This window comes from Lampetra planeri, chromosome 7 (genome assembly GCF_965212315.1).
Source record: "Lampetra planeri chromosome 7, kcLamPlan1.2.h2, whole genome shotgun sequence".
NCBI lineage: Eukaryota > Metazoa > Chordata > Hyperoartia > Petromyzontiformes > Petromyzontidae > Lampetra > Lampetra planeri.
The window spans coordinates 15,470,755-15,488,837 of NC_136113.1; the positions used below are offsets into that span (position 1 = coordinate 15,470,755).

The 18,083-nt window shown below is 38.3% G+C and overlaps 1 protein-coding gene across 2 annotated transcripts in view; it reads left to right on the forward strand.

Moving 5' to 3' along the window:
- Window positions 1–18,083, forward strand: part of TTC6 (tetratricopeptide repeat domain 6) — a 49,819-nt gene that overhangs the window by 15,403 nt on the left and 16,333 nt on the right. For both annotated transcript variants that reach the window (XM_078596513.1, XM_078596514.1), the window contains 9 exons: window positions 496–646; window positions 1,604–1,686; window positions 5,289–5,365; window positions 7,726–7,883; window positions 11,527–11,664; window positions 13,023–13,172; window positions 13,995–14,135; window positions 15,560–15,673; window positions 17,024–17,143. In XM_078596513.1, coding sequence (XP_078452639.1) covers window positions 496–646; window positions 1,604–1,686; window positions 5,289–5,365; window positions 7,726–7,883; window positions 11,527–11,664; window positions 13,023–13,172; window positions 13,995–14,135; window positions 15,560–15,673; window positions 17,024–17,143 — 1,132 coding nt within the window. The remainder of the gene's footprint in view (window positions 1–495; window positions 647–1,603; window positions 1,687–5,288; window positions 5,366–7,725; window positions 7,884–11,526; window positions 11,665–13,022; window positions 13,173–13,994; window positions 14,136–15,559; window positions 15,674–17,023; window positions 17,144–18,083) is intronic.

The window sequence follows — 18,083 nt, forward strand, 5'->3', positions numbered from 1 at the left end:
CCACGAATTGTGGCACTTAATTGAATCACTAAAAGGGAATAATAATTGTAAGATGCCTCTTCGTGGCATCTGCAGCTGTGTACAAGAGTTTTGAATAACGCAACGGACTGGTTACAAAGTATGCTATCATCAAGACTCCGATAACATAATCCACTTATAATAAGATAATATGTGTCCATAAGCTCACCATATTTACTTTGGGCATTTAAAAAAAGAGGGAATATTGAAATGAATGGAATGACCTTTGTATTAGCATCCCACACGTAAGTGATTTTCACGTACACATTTCCATTTTGTTTAATGTGTAAAGATCATCTTGAACTGCATTATATTATTAAGTAAATATATGCATACATTCTTCAGTTCCAAAACGAATAATAGCTGTGGAGTCAAGATCGTGCAACGCTTATTTTTCTGTACTGATTTAAACATTTACCTTTATGATATATTTGCTTGTAAATTAGTATTTTTTACTTACACTGTGATGAATGGAAGGACTGTGGCTCTAGCCCACATGAATCTAGGACTGATCCTGCTCACGGTGAAGGAGCAATACCATGCGGCCATAAAGTGTTTTACTGCGGCCTTGAAGACCTTGCCTACCTGCGCCCGCGCCTACGTGCATCGGGCTGACGCATACCATAAGGTTGGTCGAAGCTGCTGCCACGCGCTTCTTTTCGTGTTCATGGGGAGAGGCGGTGGGATTCGCGTTGCTGGGCACACGGGCCTTTGCCACGTTTTTCTCTACTCTGTGTGTTAATTCCACCAGGTCAACCGCGGTCTTTGAAACGAGGTGATAACCATGGAAATGCAATATCTCTTTCCAATTTGAATCTGAATCCAAGATCAGTTGTGAGTGATCTCCCCCAAATTAGAGAGTGTTGGAACATAGAACAAAGTAAAACAATCAAAGCAGAACTTAATTTCACGTATATTCTTCCAATAATAAGTTACTCTTTTTGCAACATGTTGTATGAAGATGTTGTGTAAGTGAATAATGTTTTAAATTCCCCCAACATGTCATCAATGATGTGTATATGTATCGCACTGATGCAAATTTAAAGTTGACTGCATGTGGTTACCACGTTGCATTGATTGGCAACTGGGTGGAATGCTGTTGCTCTGTATAATGAACTAGGACTGAATGCATTGGTTGGTAGCTAAGGATGATCTGCAAATACCACTATCTATAGTAACAAAAGGGACCAGAATCAATGAGAAGACACCCAAAACAAACGCAAGCAAGACATCAAAGATCACCACACTGAAGGCTTCACAATGGGTCAAAGAACAGTTGCTAAGAATTCTGAGGCCACCCACCAGTTTCGTTCATTATTCAACTCAAGACATATATATAAATATTATAAAGATTGTCACACTTACTGTAAGGAAAAAAAATATATACATATATTATATAGTTTGGAAAGCAATGGTGAATTTGGGCTGAAATAACTAAACACATTTTATATACAAATAAAACACTGCAAGTTCAGTGATTGTCTTACTCTGAAATGCCGATCGATGCAACGTTTTTGTATCTCTTTCTGTTCCTGTTTTTACAAAGTAATGTTCAATTGTCAAACGTGTTTACATTTTCTAACAGGTTGGCGACCTCCACAGCGCCCTCTGTGATGTGACCAAGGCGATCCACCTGCAGCCAACCTCGTTCCACCTCTACCTGATGAGGTGAGACGCTCCACGGCACAAATCCTCTGCCAGGCCGGAACATTGCGGCCATTTAGCTTCTGCGGGAGGTCAGCTTTCTGCAAAAGAGTTTCAGGATTTCATTTGCTTTGTGCATTTGCCGGCAGCTTACAATTGGATTAAGTTTCTCCCAGGCCAGACCCTGATTTGTCTTCTCAGCGTTCCGACAGAAAAATGTCCAAAGGCCAGGATAATGATCTGATTGGAGCTGTTGATGAGCGCTTGGTGCCAAAGTGCACGGCCTGGGAGTGAGCTTGTGTCAAATGTTTTTGGTTGCTAAGTTACGGGGACGTGGTAACTTCCAATATTGACAGTGTTTTTAATATTAAAATTTTCATTTTAAAACTATTACTACTCATGCCAATATTTAATGCTATATACATGTCCACAGTAAATGCATCGAGTTTATTGTTTAAATATTTAACCCACACTTGTATACAATAGCAGTAGCTCAATTGTCCTTTTCTTCAACAGTGCATAGATGTTTTCTTGGTTGTTTCGGTAAAGTCACGTAGAAGGGAGATAATAAAATAATAAAAATAAAACATAATAAAATAATACAATTCTCACGACGTTTCGGCCACAACGCAAGCAGCCGTCCTGGCCGAAACGTCGTGAGAATTGTATTATTTTATTATGTTTTATTTTAATTATTTTATTAGCTCCCTTCTACGTGACTTTACCGAAAGAACCAAGAAGATGAATCCCTGCAGTCACGAAAGCTTTAAATCGAAATTTAGTGCATAGATGGCGATTGATTTTTAGTGCAATGGGAAATATTTCTTGATAATCAAATGTATATCATACATCATACATTTGATCATATTCGCCTTTTCTTACGTGAAGTCCCCCTAAATTGTAATTGTTATAATAATAATTTACAGCCCTTCATCAAACCATTGCCAGATGAAAGGTCTCCCCACGTTATGTCAGGCATGGTGTTTTTATCTTTAACACGTAGGCTTTATAAATGTGTCGTTAAAACCCGCCACCACCCGACTCAGCCAACACAGCCAACTAGTTTACGTGACAACCCTCACGAGTTGGCTGTGTCGGGTGGTGGCGGGTTTTAACGACACATTTATATATTTACGCGATCTAACCCCCAAAAACCTCTATTATGGATGTTTTTATCTTGTTTATCAGAAGTATTTTATTATTGAAAAAAAAAACAGGGGAAGGTATTAGCGTACAGTCAGACGGGGTTGAACATGGGAATACGAGAGGGCTAAGAGGAAAATGGAGTAACACCACTAAGCGAGTTGTGTACATATGTATGTTGAACTTCTATCGCACCGTGCGTAGCCAACGGAGGAGTTAGGGTCCCACGCAGGGGGTGAACGTTATGGGTGGGAGAGACGCAGTGGAGAGTGATGCTTTGAGGAGAGTGTTGTTGGGGAGGCAAAGGAGGGTGCGAGGGAGGCATATGGGCCCTCTCACCACACTTGACCACGCTGGGCAGTAGTGCGGGTTGGTGATGGGGACGGCGAGATCCCGTTTAGATATTGCTCTCGCCATTGATGTTAGCCGCGGCTGGAAACTGGGCTCGTGTCGCCGGGCTTATAACGAAAGTGCGCGAACCCGCTGCTTCACCGCTCAGTTGTAGCATGCAACATTGAATTGACAGTGCGTTTTATAACAATGGGGGGTGTAGTGGTAGCGCAATGGTTAGCACGCTGTGTTATGAACCAAGCAAACTTGGTTCTTGATTGCCAGCCACGGCAAACATCATTAGTTCGTGACAACTGAACCAGTCATGGGCCCCTGCTCTCTTCACTGACCTGCACTGACCAGCGTGGTGATGTGTGGTTGATTAAAAAACTTCCATGACTTACATGGCACGACAAAACATTCATCCAGCAGTGGATTGAAAAAACGGCTGTACATGTATAACAATGGGATTTGTGTCCTTCATACAGCTGCCACGCGAAGACCACGTAATTCTGATGTTGTAATTTTGGAATCAAAGACTAATGTGGAATCAAAGGCAATCATGTTTCATGGATGATAAGACCTATATCGGCCTTTGCTTCATTTGTCATTTTTTTGGGATAGAAGAGTCGAGGTCTGCCACACTTGTCATGGAGACGCCCACCCCAGCATGGGATTGATGCATCCCTACCCCCTTTCTACCCTACCACTCCTATCCCCCCCCCCATCTCTCTCTCTTCCCCTACCATTTCAACAAAGGGCCCCCTGCCTGGCGTGCACAATGAAGCTTTAATCTCTGTTTACCTTTCCCTCCCTCTTCTCGTGCGGGTCCCTCTCTCACACGGATTCCATTTCTTGCTGCTGTCCATCAGCTCTGACGATGCACAATGGCCAACATTGGCTACCCCCCCCTACCCCATCGCAAGACAATCGGCAGATTAACACCTTGCGCGTCTCCCCCCGGGAACGGGGCCCTGAGCCTGAGCACAATAAAAGGGGTCTCCGAGAGCTCTGTTTAATGCTCGCATCTCCCTTCCTTAACTCCTGCTGCCACCCAGGGAAGAGCAAACAACATTAGCATTTAAGGCACGGAAAAAAAAGCAGTAATTGGACACTGTGGTATTAGTATTGGATTATCACTCGCTACCTTTTAAAGCCATTCTTTAGCAACCGTGTCTTTTTTTTTCTTGAGCCCATAAAATATTAACATCATCTATGCAACAACGTTGACGATGAAAAGTATTCGTGTGTTTATAATGTCATTAACTCATCAGCATTCGAAGTTTTTTGGTTTCAAGACTCTAATGGAATGTATGTGTACATTTATGCGGGGATTTCTAGAATTACACATATTGCTCTACATTTTGTTCGATGTATTGCATGATTTTTTTGAAATTGCACGAATATAAAACGGTCACTTAATCTCTTGTTGATCATCATAAGTGTTCTGCTGGAAAATGTATTCCATAGAAGCATGGCAGAGCAACTTTTGTATACAACTGTTGTATGCAATGTGGTAGGTATCTGAGATTGTTCTACGTACTTATTCATATTATAAGTTTCACAAAATATTAAAGTAAACAATGGCTTTCATTTTTGTGAATGTGATTGATTCATATAGTCACTATCTTCAAAATAAGTATGGTAATGTGCAGGATTCAAAATAGAGAGGGCTGTATTCATTTTGACAGAAATGCAGTTTTTGCCACCACAGTATTTGATCATAATTAGCCAAACGTTTTACAGCATAAACCACTAACATATAAATCAGAGGCCAATGTAGAGCTATTTTTTTAAGAACATTTCCAAAGAAAAATGAAATTAAATGTAGATATGAGCAAAGATTTAACTAATCGCTGACATAGTTTATAATAAATGTATGATATACACAAACAACATACAATTTAAGGGCCGTTTTTTGTCAGTTGAGAATATAATTGTGAAAAAATTATACTGTCAAGCCATTGGGTCCATGTGTGCCTGACTTTGAGCAAACTAGGTCATTTAACAAATGCTTAACTTTTGTATAAAAAAATATTATTAGAGACGTTACACCCCTAAAATCCATTCATTACGTGATTAGGACGTGGCAGAAAGGGCCACCCAATGACAAGTCAACGCAATGTGCTTGCATTTCGTATTTTCTTCTGCAGAGGGCAGTATCTGTATGAAATGAACAACAAGGAACTGGCTGTCTTTTGCCTGTGCCACGTTTTAGAAATGAGTCAAGGTGAGGTTACACGCGCACACACTTCTGCATTACATACATGTACACAAATGCACGAGTAAATATGGAACTTTTAAAAGCAGATTTATTGATGCAATTTGCGTTGGCTCTGACCCATATCGACCTTGAATATACAAATCACTACACTTTTATATTAAAGGTGAGTTTACATTTTATCGGTATATTACATTAAATTGTTAATATATTGCATTATATGTAGTATATGTAGTGTAATCTCTGAATAGTTTCACTGGTATATAGTAAGTCTATATTAAGGATAAAGGAGCCAAATATATTTTTCATGGATATCCTTGTTACGTGACCATTGTATATTCACATACATTATTTTATAAGACACATTTGTTGCATACATTCAATGTGATATGTCATTCAGCATAAAGTGTAACCTTTATCGTGAATCCCAGATACATATTTCATGTTGACACAACAAAGCTCAACATAATATCTGGTATAATAGAAAAAATTTCATAAATTCCATATTGAATACAAAAATACGCCATAATAATGCGACTTGTACATGTTTAAAATGTAAACATTGTCATGAAAGTAAAAGCTTGGTGAGTATTGGTTTAGATTCAGAGATGGAATATAAGACATAGAATAGATGATAAAGTGCAGGGTTTAAAAAAAACATAATGAAGAAATTCAGAATCATTGGAACATAGTCAAGGCTGCAGGTTTCTGATTTTGTAATGTTCTAATTTACATACGAAACGTATGTCAATTGACTTGATATTCATCTTAAATATCCCAAAAAGTTCAATTATTGCAAGATTTTTCTATCAGTCTTTCCATTCACCCATTGCCTTTGCATGAACAATTGTGCTCATTTACACATTTTTGTCAAAGCATTGCATTTTTTAAAGGCATTTTAGTATGCGAAGTAGACTTCCAATGCAAATGTGGTATATATTGGGAAATGAATGTGATGTGATAAACTGTCAATCACCATAAAATAGATAGTGTTAAATGCAATTCAAATCTAATTTGAACATATTTAGATGCAATATGTTTCAGTTGTGTAAGATGACATCACGATTGGTTGCAGCAATATATTTCAGGAGTCAATAATTTTGTGCCTTATTTTCACAGACTCGTTTAAAATGTTTACAATTTGTAGTTTTCTTCAACATCCTAAATTTCACATTGCCATATTATTGGCATTTAATGTCAGAATCATAAACTGTATTTATACTGGAGGAATCCGATGAGCTTTGAAGCTCTTTTTTATCAGAGATGTCAAGATAATATACCATACACCAAAAGAACATTGCTTCTCGCACACGCGATTCGATCTATCGTGGCTTTTAACAAATCGATTAGATTTTGCTTGGTTATTGGGTTTTCAATTGCTTGGTATGCACGTACGTGTGTTGGGCTTCTTTCGCGCCGTGTGTAGCTAATCGTGTGATTGGGATTTGGTCCTTATATATAATTAATGTACAGCGTTGTGGGATGATGTTGGCATGAATGGCGCTATATAAAATATAAGTATTATTATGCGCAAAGAGTATGCAGTCTTTCTTAGATTAACATTAAATACAGATTGTCCCTGAGTTACGATGATCCGACTTACGATATTTCGATCTTACGATGGCGATAGCGATACGACAAAATTGTAAATTATTTTAAATTTCGCGCGGCAGGCAAACGCAGCAGCGTACGAATCTTGGTGAGTACAGGACAATATGATACGTTACGATACGTTCAATGCATGTATGATAGGTAGCTTTAGCGATTTAATTTTAGGGTTACCACGATACGATACGTTCAATGCATGTTAAAGACCATTGGAACCTCCTTTGCCAGTAGCAAAATGTGATAATTGTGTTTTTACCCTTTTATCTGGCAACAAAACTGACACCTTTTTTTTGCATGTTAAAGGTTTTTGTAGCAGATAGGATTTTTTCCTGAAAAAACTTTCTGTTGAATTGCAGTTCATATAGGTAGGCTAAGAATTTACCTTGTTTTTTTACTTTACATTTTACTGTGCAATACAGTATTGTAATTCATAAATACATACAGTATATAGTTGATACAGTACGGTACTGTAAATTGCTCTGTTTTGCTAAATTATCACCATTCTTTAAGACTCCTGGGTAGGCTTGGCCATCTTCGACTTACGATATTTTTGACTTACGATGGGGTCGTCGTAACGCATCTCCATCGTAAGTAGAGGAATACCTGTAAACATTTTTGCACAAAACGAACTGCAGAGGGCAGTATCAAGCTTTATATAGAATTCAAATTTCAAGTTCAAAAGTGCTTATCTGAGTCGTCGTGCGAATTAATGCTGGATGTTTGTACACAACTTATACTAATGTGTTGGTACCATCTGTCAGAGTTGGGCTTGTGCTCAATGCAGCAGGCGATCATCCAGTCCTTTCTGAAGGACCATCAGCGGGCCATCGAGTGTCTGGCTGGCATGTGCAGCATGCAGCCGCAAGTCACCACGCTTGCCTTGCTCGGCAACATTCAAATGAAGGCCAAGCAGTTCCAGGTAATAACATGCCATTTCAGAGAGGGAGAGACATATTTTGCATAAATACACAGGACGCAGTATTTCGGTTGATGTCTTTCATAATTTAATTTTCTCTGATTTTTCCAAAAGAAATTAGAAACGCCGAGAAAACAAACGTGTTTAGATAAATAATACACCATAATTAGACACAGCAGACAGAACATTCACTTCATGCATTATCATTTATTGGGTATAAAAAGGTTTTATAAGTTAAAAAATCTCAATTTCCAACAGCGGACTTATCCTTTGCAGTAAGTATAAGGATCGCTCGTGTTAAATCACATTCAAAGGTGAATTTGTTTGTCCTTTTCCACGTACAACAATGCTACAATTATATAAAGGTACATGCATATATCATTGTAAAATCACTTTGCATGTATGTAGTATGTATGTTGAACTTCTTTCGCACTGGACGTAGCCAACCATGCGAATCTGAGGTGTGGGGGAAGGACAAACTAAACACAAAAAATAAATAAGTTTCCAATCTAGACACAAAAGTGCATAACTTCAGTGGCTTCCTAACATAGGGAGGAAAAGCATTCCAGACAGCCACAGAAGTGCAACTGAAACAGAGGTCGCAATAGGGTACCCGATACCCGTACCCTACCCGATACCCGGCTACCCGTACCCGGCTGGGTACGGGTACCCGTTTGCGACCCTGGTGCGGCCGAGTACGGGTAAGCACGCGATGCATTGACCGTCTTTGTTCGATGGCTAGCCAAAAGCCCGCTGCGAGGATGACCAAAGATTGCATGATGGTTTATGCTCCTTGACGAGATTAGCCAGGTATTGTGGTGAATTTGTGGCAAGCACTTTGTGTGTATACCGTAACTAAAAGCTTACAGCATAAGGCAATTAGCCAGGTGGTGTGAATTCACCGTACTCGCTGACACACCGTGAACATTCAAATGTGTCCTCACACTGCGGAACAATTTGAGTGGGAGCATTACCATTTGTATGACTCATTAAGCAAGAAGTTACATCCACCTGCATCTTGCCTCCCTTGAGCTTCTGCAACTTTGTTGCATTATATAGGAAAAGAGAGTATAGCATTAGATTGTCGAGTGTTATCTTGGACACAAAGTCTGTAAAGCATATATTTGCACAGAACTGGAAATGAGAATATGAAGTTTGATGACATCGGTAGGGTAACAAAAGGAGGAAAAAATTATGTATTCATCATACCACAAGATAGGCTTCGCAATACAGCGTATAACATGCATGCCACGTTTCTATAAATCGCAAATTAGCCAAATATATATTGTATATATCTATAGCTTTGTAGTGCACACACGCACACACGTTGTGTTCTATTGGCGAAACTAGATTGCATCGCCTTCTCAGAATCAGAATACTTTATTTATCCTGAAAAATCCGATGAGCTATGAAGCTCTTTTTCACACATGTCTCGGTAACATCAAGCTGCTGGTTGCAATAGCCCCCATGAGCCAAGGAGGTTGGATGCTACCACATCGGGTGGCATATGCTACAAGTATCCACCTTGAGAAATATCCACCATTCGCAGTATACACTGGGGTGTGTACTCTGTTTTATAGACACTGTTTCTATTTTCATATTTCCTGGATGCTTCATATCACGGTTTATTTTTCAAATACATATTCTCTATCAAATATACAATGGCACCATTTTTAGATTAAAGCATTTCGATGAAAAGCTACCACCGTGAACTCGCTATCATTTGTTTGATTCTCAGAAATAAAACGCTTAAAGAAAATGTGTTTTCGAAATTGCCACACTGGGTGGTAGCAATACAGTAATCACTGAGCTGTGTATCATCCCGGCATAATATCCATCTCCATACAACTCCAGTATATGCAATTCCCCATGGATGAATCACCATACAATTGAGTTTAGAGTGTCATACTTATACATTTAAATAAGTGTCGCTTAAAATCGCAGCAAAGACAGAGGCAGTAAATGTGCTTGCACTATTGTGGTGGATTACATTGAAAACTTCCATTTCATCCCCATATCTACGAAGCAAAAACTCAACACGTGCATCAGTAACCCTGTCCTTAACGCATAACAACATGTAATAAGTCATGTTTCAGGCACTAGTCCTTCTTCTTGGCACATAGCTTCTATGTGCTATAGGTTCTATGTGCTATTGTCCAAAATACCACTTATATATTTTTCCTTCAAGGCACTACTGCAAATGCAGTGTCAACAAAAACATTGTGGCTGTGTATCATCATCATGGGACCTCCTTTGCCAGTACCAAAATATGAGAATAGGTTTTCCCCCTTTTTTCTGGCAGCAAAACAGGTGTTAAGATGTTAAACCACCAAACTGAAACCTTTTACAAGGAATCATGTCTGCATTAACCACAATACTTGTGGTCAAAATGCAAAAAAAAACATACTCTGATAATATATGCATTGTCTTTGAAACTGATTGGTCCACACCAGAGACAGCTTTCTTTTGAGCCTCGTCTCAAAACGGTGTTAGACCAGAGGACGCCAAAAGGCGTACAGCACAAAGAGAATGCACTATCAGAGTAATGAGAGCTCTCAATATAATTCAGCTAATTTGACTTATCATACCCAGTGCTGCTTATCCACTCTACCATTCATAATATCCTGGGAATGTGACGTGACCCGCTTTTCAAAATCATGTAATGCATAAGTATTCCTACCTATGACTATTATTGATTTGAAGCTTTCGTGACTGTGGGTTTAAAATAAAATAAATTATTTTATGTTATACCTACGTGACTTTACCGGAAGAACCAAAGAGTATGACTATTATTGTTGGTTACACATAACGTTAACAATACTAGATTTTGGTAGAAAACTCCCTCATAGTAATTTATAAACATTGAATCTCTGTGGGCTTTCTGCAAGTGTATTGGAATAAGATTTTGTTTGTAACTAATTTAAAATCATAAATTAACGCCGTGTCTATGTTTATCTTGGACTCATCTTACTTACATTTCCGAGAATATGATCAAATATAACATTGACAATTCAGTTGCTGAGGTCAGCAAATAGGCTTGCGAAATAAGTTAATATGATATTTAGCTTCACTGCTGACATACCAGCAGTGTAGTTCACGCTGTATTACACTTTGACTTTCGTTTACAAAAAGATAACTTGAGTGTGGTTTGGTAAAGATATATCTATACAATTTTATACACATGATTCAAGCCCTGTGACTAAGTATATAATGTCTGTAATGTAAAACAGCCCACCTGCATAGATGAATCAAATGGAGGTTGAGGAAAAGGTGGATGCAATTTATAAAGTTGGCTTGGATCATTTTTACTGCTGTCGGTAATTACACCGTTGACATTTTAATTACATTATTGACCTTAAAATGTAAATGAAAAACGATACGGCTGTACCGTATCGTTTTCCACTGCCTTTCTTGTTAACACATTTTCAATTACTGTTCATACATATTTTTCAATGAAAATATTGCACTTTTCTCTAATGCATAATGTATAAAATACACAACTATTAGTTTTGAATGCTGATACACCAAATGCATATACCACATTCCAAAAACTGTCACAATTAATAGTTTGAATAATTCATTATGATGAACATTAAAGAGTGCTTTCATAAAATGTGTTAAAAATTATTTTCATGTTGTGTTGCAGGAGGCAAAAATGAGCTTTGAGCAAGCGCTACACTTGAGCAACTCAGTCAACAAAGACCAGCAGCCAGCTGATGCCTCAAGGGCCAACATTTATTTCCTTTTGGGGCTGTGTCTAATAGAGCAAACTAACTTCAAAGAGGTATCAATTTTAACTCAATGTCATCAAAATTGTCCATAACAGATTTTATTTAATCGTTGCTGTATAATGGGTTGATTGTGTATGGATGTATGTTGAATTCTTTTGCACCGTACGTAGCCAACCATGCTAATCGGAGGTGCGGGGGAAGGACAACAAACTAAACACAAAAATCAGTTCTTAACAATTACATTTTCAATCTAGATTTCTAACATAGGAAGGAAGGGCATTTCAGACAGCCGCAGAAATGCATCTGAAAGCGTGTGATGCAGTGGCCGTCTTTGTTCGATGGCTAGCTATCAAATGCCGCGGGAAATGTGTCACTTTTAAAAGCCTTGGTGGCCTGCCACCAATGACCTCTGATTTACCACAGCAGGAAGTTATGAAATAATTTCAGAAATAGGCTTGGAAGTCTTTATTCTCCAATAAGCATCACCAAGACATCCTCCCACCTGTTTCCTGTGTTGTTGCAAGCAAATAGGACAGACCTGTCATTCAGGCTGTATGTTATGATGGTCACCATTTAGCATGAACATTCAGTGTCGAACCCCCTCGCTTTGCTCACTGCATGAGGCCATTGCCTGATTACCTACATTAGTTACTGTCGGGGCTTAATTTCTCACTTGATATATTCCGAAACACTTCTAGGCTGTCTTGGGGTAGAGATTATTGGCACAAGGCACTACCACTAAAATACAAGGTGTGCCTACCCATAACAATCCTATAATAATGTGCCCTAATTAGATGCAGAGACGCACCCTTGTTGTCAAGTGTGCTAACGAAAAGGGTGAGATGGATGTGGTGTCTCAAAATAATTCCTGCCACGGCGTTCTGGACTCTTTGGCTGAAATTAAGCATTGGATGCTATGATCATTTATTGAATGCAAGTTTCCTTGTGCATATATTTGGGGATTTTTTGTGTTCATGCATAAACATGCATTGTTTAACATTTAATTTAATCTCATGCTCATTTTAAAATTTACTCATTACCCTATACACACATAAGGGCAATCTAAATGCAAATACAGTGCATCTAAAATTGTTCCAATGGAATACACGACTGCAGAATACTTTATCAGTTTATTTGTGTTTAATTGTTATATTTTTACGAATGTGGTGACAAAATATATTTGTATTCCACGGTAATATGTTGAAATAGTAATATTGCACGTGAAGGGTTGTTATTTTATACGAAAGACTTCCGAATAACCTTATTTATGCAAAGTGCCAAAACATTATTTTAAGCCATTAAAAAGTAATCATAGTTCCAAAATGGAATGACACTTTTTAGATATTTATTGAAGCCTATGCCCCAGGCTTCTTAACATTCAGACTCGTTGCACTGTGTGTTTTTGTTAAAGGCTTTGAAGGCATTCAGCGCTGTTCTGCATATCGTGCCAAAGCACCAAGAGGCCTTGTACAAGCGAGGCATCTGTCGCTTGAAGTTGCAGGATTCTTCAGGATTGCTGGACATCAACCGGACATTGGCTCTCAACCCACACCATATTCAGGTAACAAAAGAGGATTCTACAGAAGTATTATGTTGAAGTTGCCATTGCTTATTTATATTATGCAGTTGGTTTTGACGGGTACAAATATTCTCTAAACTCTTAAAAACAAACACATCAATATTCGAACAACGGTGCTCAAGCACTTAACTTAGCTTTTCGAAAAAGCAGAGTGGGTATGGCATTGACGTGAATTACAATTATTATATTGTACCCTATATTCCTATAATCCTTTCCACCTATAAGGGTTTTACTAGCAAAGTTGTCTTGTGTACACATTGGTCTATTTAAAATGATAGTATTTGACAAATGAGGAATGTTTACATTTGTATTTGTGTACTTCTTGCCAGTGCATAGTATTAAGCTATTGATAGTTTTGTTTCACCCACCATAATCAAAGCACATCTTTACATATTTATTGACCACATTGAGATGCATTGGGACCAATTAAACATTTAATACAGTGGCCAAGTATATCACTAGAGATATTGTTTTCTTAAAAAATGGTTGAAATAGTGGTTCCAACCGAGTAAACAGAGTCTCAATACCAGCCGTGGCTAATATATATCAAAATAAGTCCTGGGCTCCCCCCCCCCTTCACCAACCCACATTAACTAGTGTAGTGAAGTATGGTCAAACGTGGAACGTGGAGATCTTGATCCAGCATGTGGATTGACAAAAGGGCTGTCAATCATTTATATTAATGTTTTGTGTATTAAAATAGTAATGTTCCACCGTGTAAGATATACATTCCAAAATGTTGACAATGACCGAAGGGACTTTGCTCGTGTTGCGTGCTACATTGTAAGACGATCTTGTTTGCAGGCGTATCTGACCCGTGCAGCATACTACGGCATGAAGGGCAGATTTACAAAGGCCATCATGAACTGTAATGAAGTGCTGAGGATACAGCCCAGCTGTGTGAGAGCATTCCTGTATCGTGGGTCACTTAAATATTGCATCAAGGTATGTGCTTTTTTCTTAATTGTATCCATTGAGTAAGAGCATTTACGTGTATTCCAATATCGTATCACCAGTTTTAATTTTAGATTTGAAGCTTTCGTGACTGCAAGGATTCATACTCTTAGGTTTTTTTCGGTAAAGTCACGTAGGTAAAACTAAATAAATAATAAATACAAATAATATTTATAAGAATAGAAATAAAATTATAAATCACGACGTTTCGGAGGCAACACAAGCTTCCTTCATCAGGTGTAAAAAGGCACAGCAAAATAACTGTAGTTATTTTAAGGCACAGCAAAATAACTGTAATTATTTTAACTGCAAATAACTACAGTTATTTTGTTGTGCCTTTTTACACCTGATGAAGGAAGCTTGTGTTGCCTTCGAAACGTCGTGATTTATTATTTTATTTCTATCATTATTTCTAATGTTTTTATTTTTTTTTACCTACGTGACTTTACCGAAAAAAAACCTAAGAGTATTACTGCATCGCACGCTTTCAGATGAGCTTCTGCGGCCATCTGGAATGCTCTTCCTTCCGATATTAGGAAGCCACTGGCGCTATGCACTTTTAAATCTAGATTGAAGACTAATTTCTTTAAAACCTCCGATTAGCATGGTTGGCTACATAAGGTGTAAGAGAAGATCAACATACAAACATACCATTAAAACCTGTTAACAATCTTGACATCTAAATAGTGAACATTTGAAAAGTTGTAAATTACAAATATTGTCCCTGCATTGTATTACGCTAAGCTAAGACATCTCAATACCAAGCATTGTTAGAAGGTGTGAAATGTCATGTATAAGCTTATAGTTGCTAAATGAAAATTTACTCTGTGCAGAAATACGAAGTCTCAAAGCACAACAGTTTCTGCACACACGTATACAGTATGGGGAAAGTCAGCCTATGCAACACATATTTTGTGTATATTCTGATAGAAATACGTGTAAAAAAAATACTACATTAATTTGTCAGAAACAGTTATTCTTGCTCAATTGTTGAATATAACACCCTGTATATGCTGTATATGTGCGTGCGCAGAAGCCGGTATATAAACAAAAAATATATAGGCTGACTTTCCATACGTATTTATTTTCATGGTTACACAGTTCTGCATGAAATAAAGTTAGCTTTATGTAGTGTGTATGTGTATATATACTGTATTCTCTGGATTATAAGATGCTCCGGACAGTAAAACGCACCCCTATCAATTGCCCGTGTGTCCATTAAGTTTTACAAATCTGGTCACACTCGCACCAAATTATGAAACTCAAACTCACTGCCTACTTTTGCTTTCAAATAAAGGGGGAGGGGGGGGGAAGTGCGTCTTACAATCCGGATAATAAGGCGTATAATACCTTGTTTTGTAAGCAAATATTTAAGGTGTGTGACCTCAATAAGTCTATCGCCACCACCGCCACAGGCATACAAGCTAGCAGTGGAAGACCTTAGCTCTGCCATCTACCTGGACGGCAGCTGCTCACTGGCCTTTTACAACCGTGCCATCTGCTATCAAGAGCTTCATGAGACTGACAAGGTAGCAACAAAATCAATGGGGACATCATTGCGTTACGATGCTCCTGAGTGTACTTTGCTGCTTGGGCGTGTTGCATTCATATTTTGCACACACGTGTATTCTTCAGGGCACACAGTGTGGTGGATAGCCGAGTAATCTCGCATCCATCAGCCGGATAGCGGTTTGTGTGAGAAATTGAGTCCTTAAAGTTAACATCCACCGCCTTGACTGCAGGAGCACACCTGACCTTCCACACCAGCCAGGACCTTGCTGGTACAGCAGCAGCATGCTAGTCAGTTTGTTAGCCATGAGCAATGTTTTATCCATGTGTGCACAAGGTCATTAATTCCCTATTTATAGAAAAATGACAGCATTGCGAAGTGTGATATATGGGGCTTACCAATGATTTCCTTTTAAAAATATGCATATAAAAGAAGGGCATTATGTAATACTGATGTCATCTTCTATTGCAGTACATTTCAATGCAGCAGATATAATTTTGATATTTTAGTTTTCTGTGTTTATTACATTATCTCTTAATGTACGAGTAATGCGTATATAGTGCTATTAGTAGAATAATTGTACCCTCTTTCACATTTAACAGTGTTCTTAGGACGTATTTGTCTTAGTCATCCTGAAACAAATACATCTCATAATATTGTATTCTGCCTTGGGAAATAATGCCCGTGTTTGTTTTATTCTAATGGCTCATATGTAAAATGTGTAATCCCTGATATAGCTTTCAGGCAGAAATGATCCCCGTTCATCATTGGTAGCATTTGATTTAAAAAAAAATCCAACCCAGTAATTGCATTGTTGATGCATGAACTCAACCAGCAACTTGATATGCCAACAAGAAGGGAGTTGAAAAATTACTCCAGATAACAGTTGCAGATATTATTTAAATATATGGTATTAGTTTTCAATGCATTTTGTGATTATCATTCAATGTACTGGACAATGTTTGTCTGGATTGCTAATCTCAACACATTCAAATGCTGTATAAGCAAATGATTGATTATGAAAATAATCATATCGACTGCATAATATTATGCTCAACAAATGTCATTGTAATTTAGTAAAAGTGAGCTTAACTGGACTTTAGAGGATAAGAAGCCCATACTTGCCAACGCAAATATTGGGTGGTCAGAAAAATTTAGTTTCGCAAACTCACAATGCCTTCTGCCCTGAATGATTGGGAGTACCAGACGAAATTGGCACTCTAAATGTGAATGTGGAGAAAATAAGTGACTGACATTATTGAAAGAAAATCTTGCAGTATATGACTTTTTTTGTCATTGAAATGTGCTATATGCATGTGTGACCTCTGCCTCAAGGTCTTCTTTAAGCTTTTGTTTTCTCGCAATGCAGGCTGTGAAGGATTACAGCACCATTGCCTTGCTTGGAAAGCAAAATGACTTGTGCAGAAACGTGATGACAAATCGAGGATTGCTATACTTTGACAAAGGAGACTATCAAAATGCACAGCAGGTACTGTGAATGCAAAGAAAATGAGCACAGCACTTTCTTATTTAATCTGTGATCAGAAATGTATCATGCTCAAAAAAGGATCTTTATGCTAAAAGTAAAACTTTTGTTCATTGCTTGGTGCCTTTCAAGCCATGTCATTACCCGAAAACCAAGATTGTGGTATAATTTTATATTCTAATTGACTCCAGTTTTAGCATCATGACAGATTTGTTTTGCTCTGTGAAAAAGTAATATAATTCATGTATTCTCAGAGTTAAGCAAGTAAAACGACCATTAAAGAAGAAAATCTAACAAAAGTCTAACATATTTTTTTTTTTACCATGTACAAATGTGTGTTGATTTGACCATGCTACACTATTTAGGATCTACAATGCCAAACACAATTAAATTACCTCTTGCCAAAAATCTTTGAAACAAGTTTGCAATTCTAATATACACTATTGCTATTTTTCTTATAAATTGTACACTTTTGGAAATTGTTTTTCACAACAATTGAACCTTATGGCGAGACCCCGGGGTCCCGAATAAACGGAAGTCAAAATCATAATTAATTTATTCATGGCGACTCTGTCCCACCGCGCACATAAACACCGCGACTCACCTGGCACAGATCATTCTATTGTCGTGTCGTCCAAGTGCAGCGAGGACGAATGCGCAGAAGAAAAAAAACTTTTAAACTTTGATTAGCGCATCGTGTAGAGCTCGTCGAGAGGAACAGATTGCCGTGTCGTTCGCCTTCAACAGACATAAAATGACGTCGCAACGCAGTTTATGCGAGAGCCGGGGGGGGGGGCTTATGGGACCCCGGGGTCCCGCCATGAGGTTCATTTGACGCATCAGACTGGTGGCTCCATTGATGTCAGGTTACAATTGTCAAACATTACCAGCGACAATCCCTACCGCTATCTGTCACACTCCAGATAGTGGCTGGGAAATATGA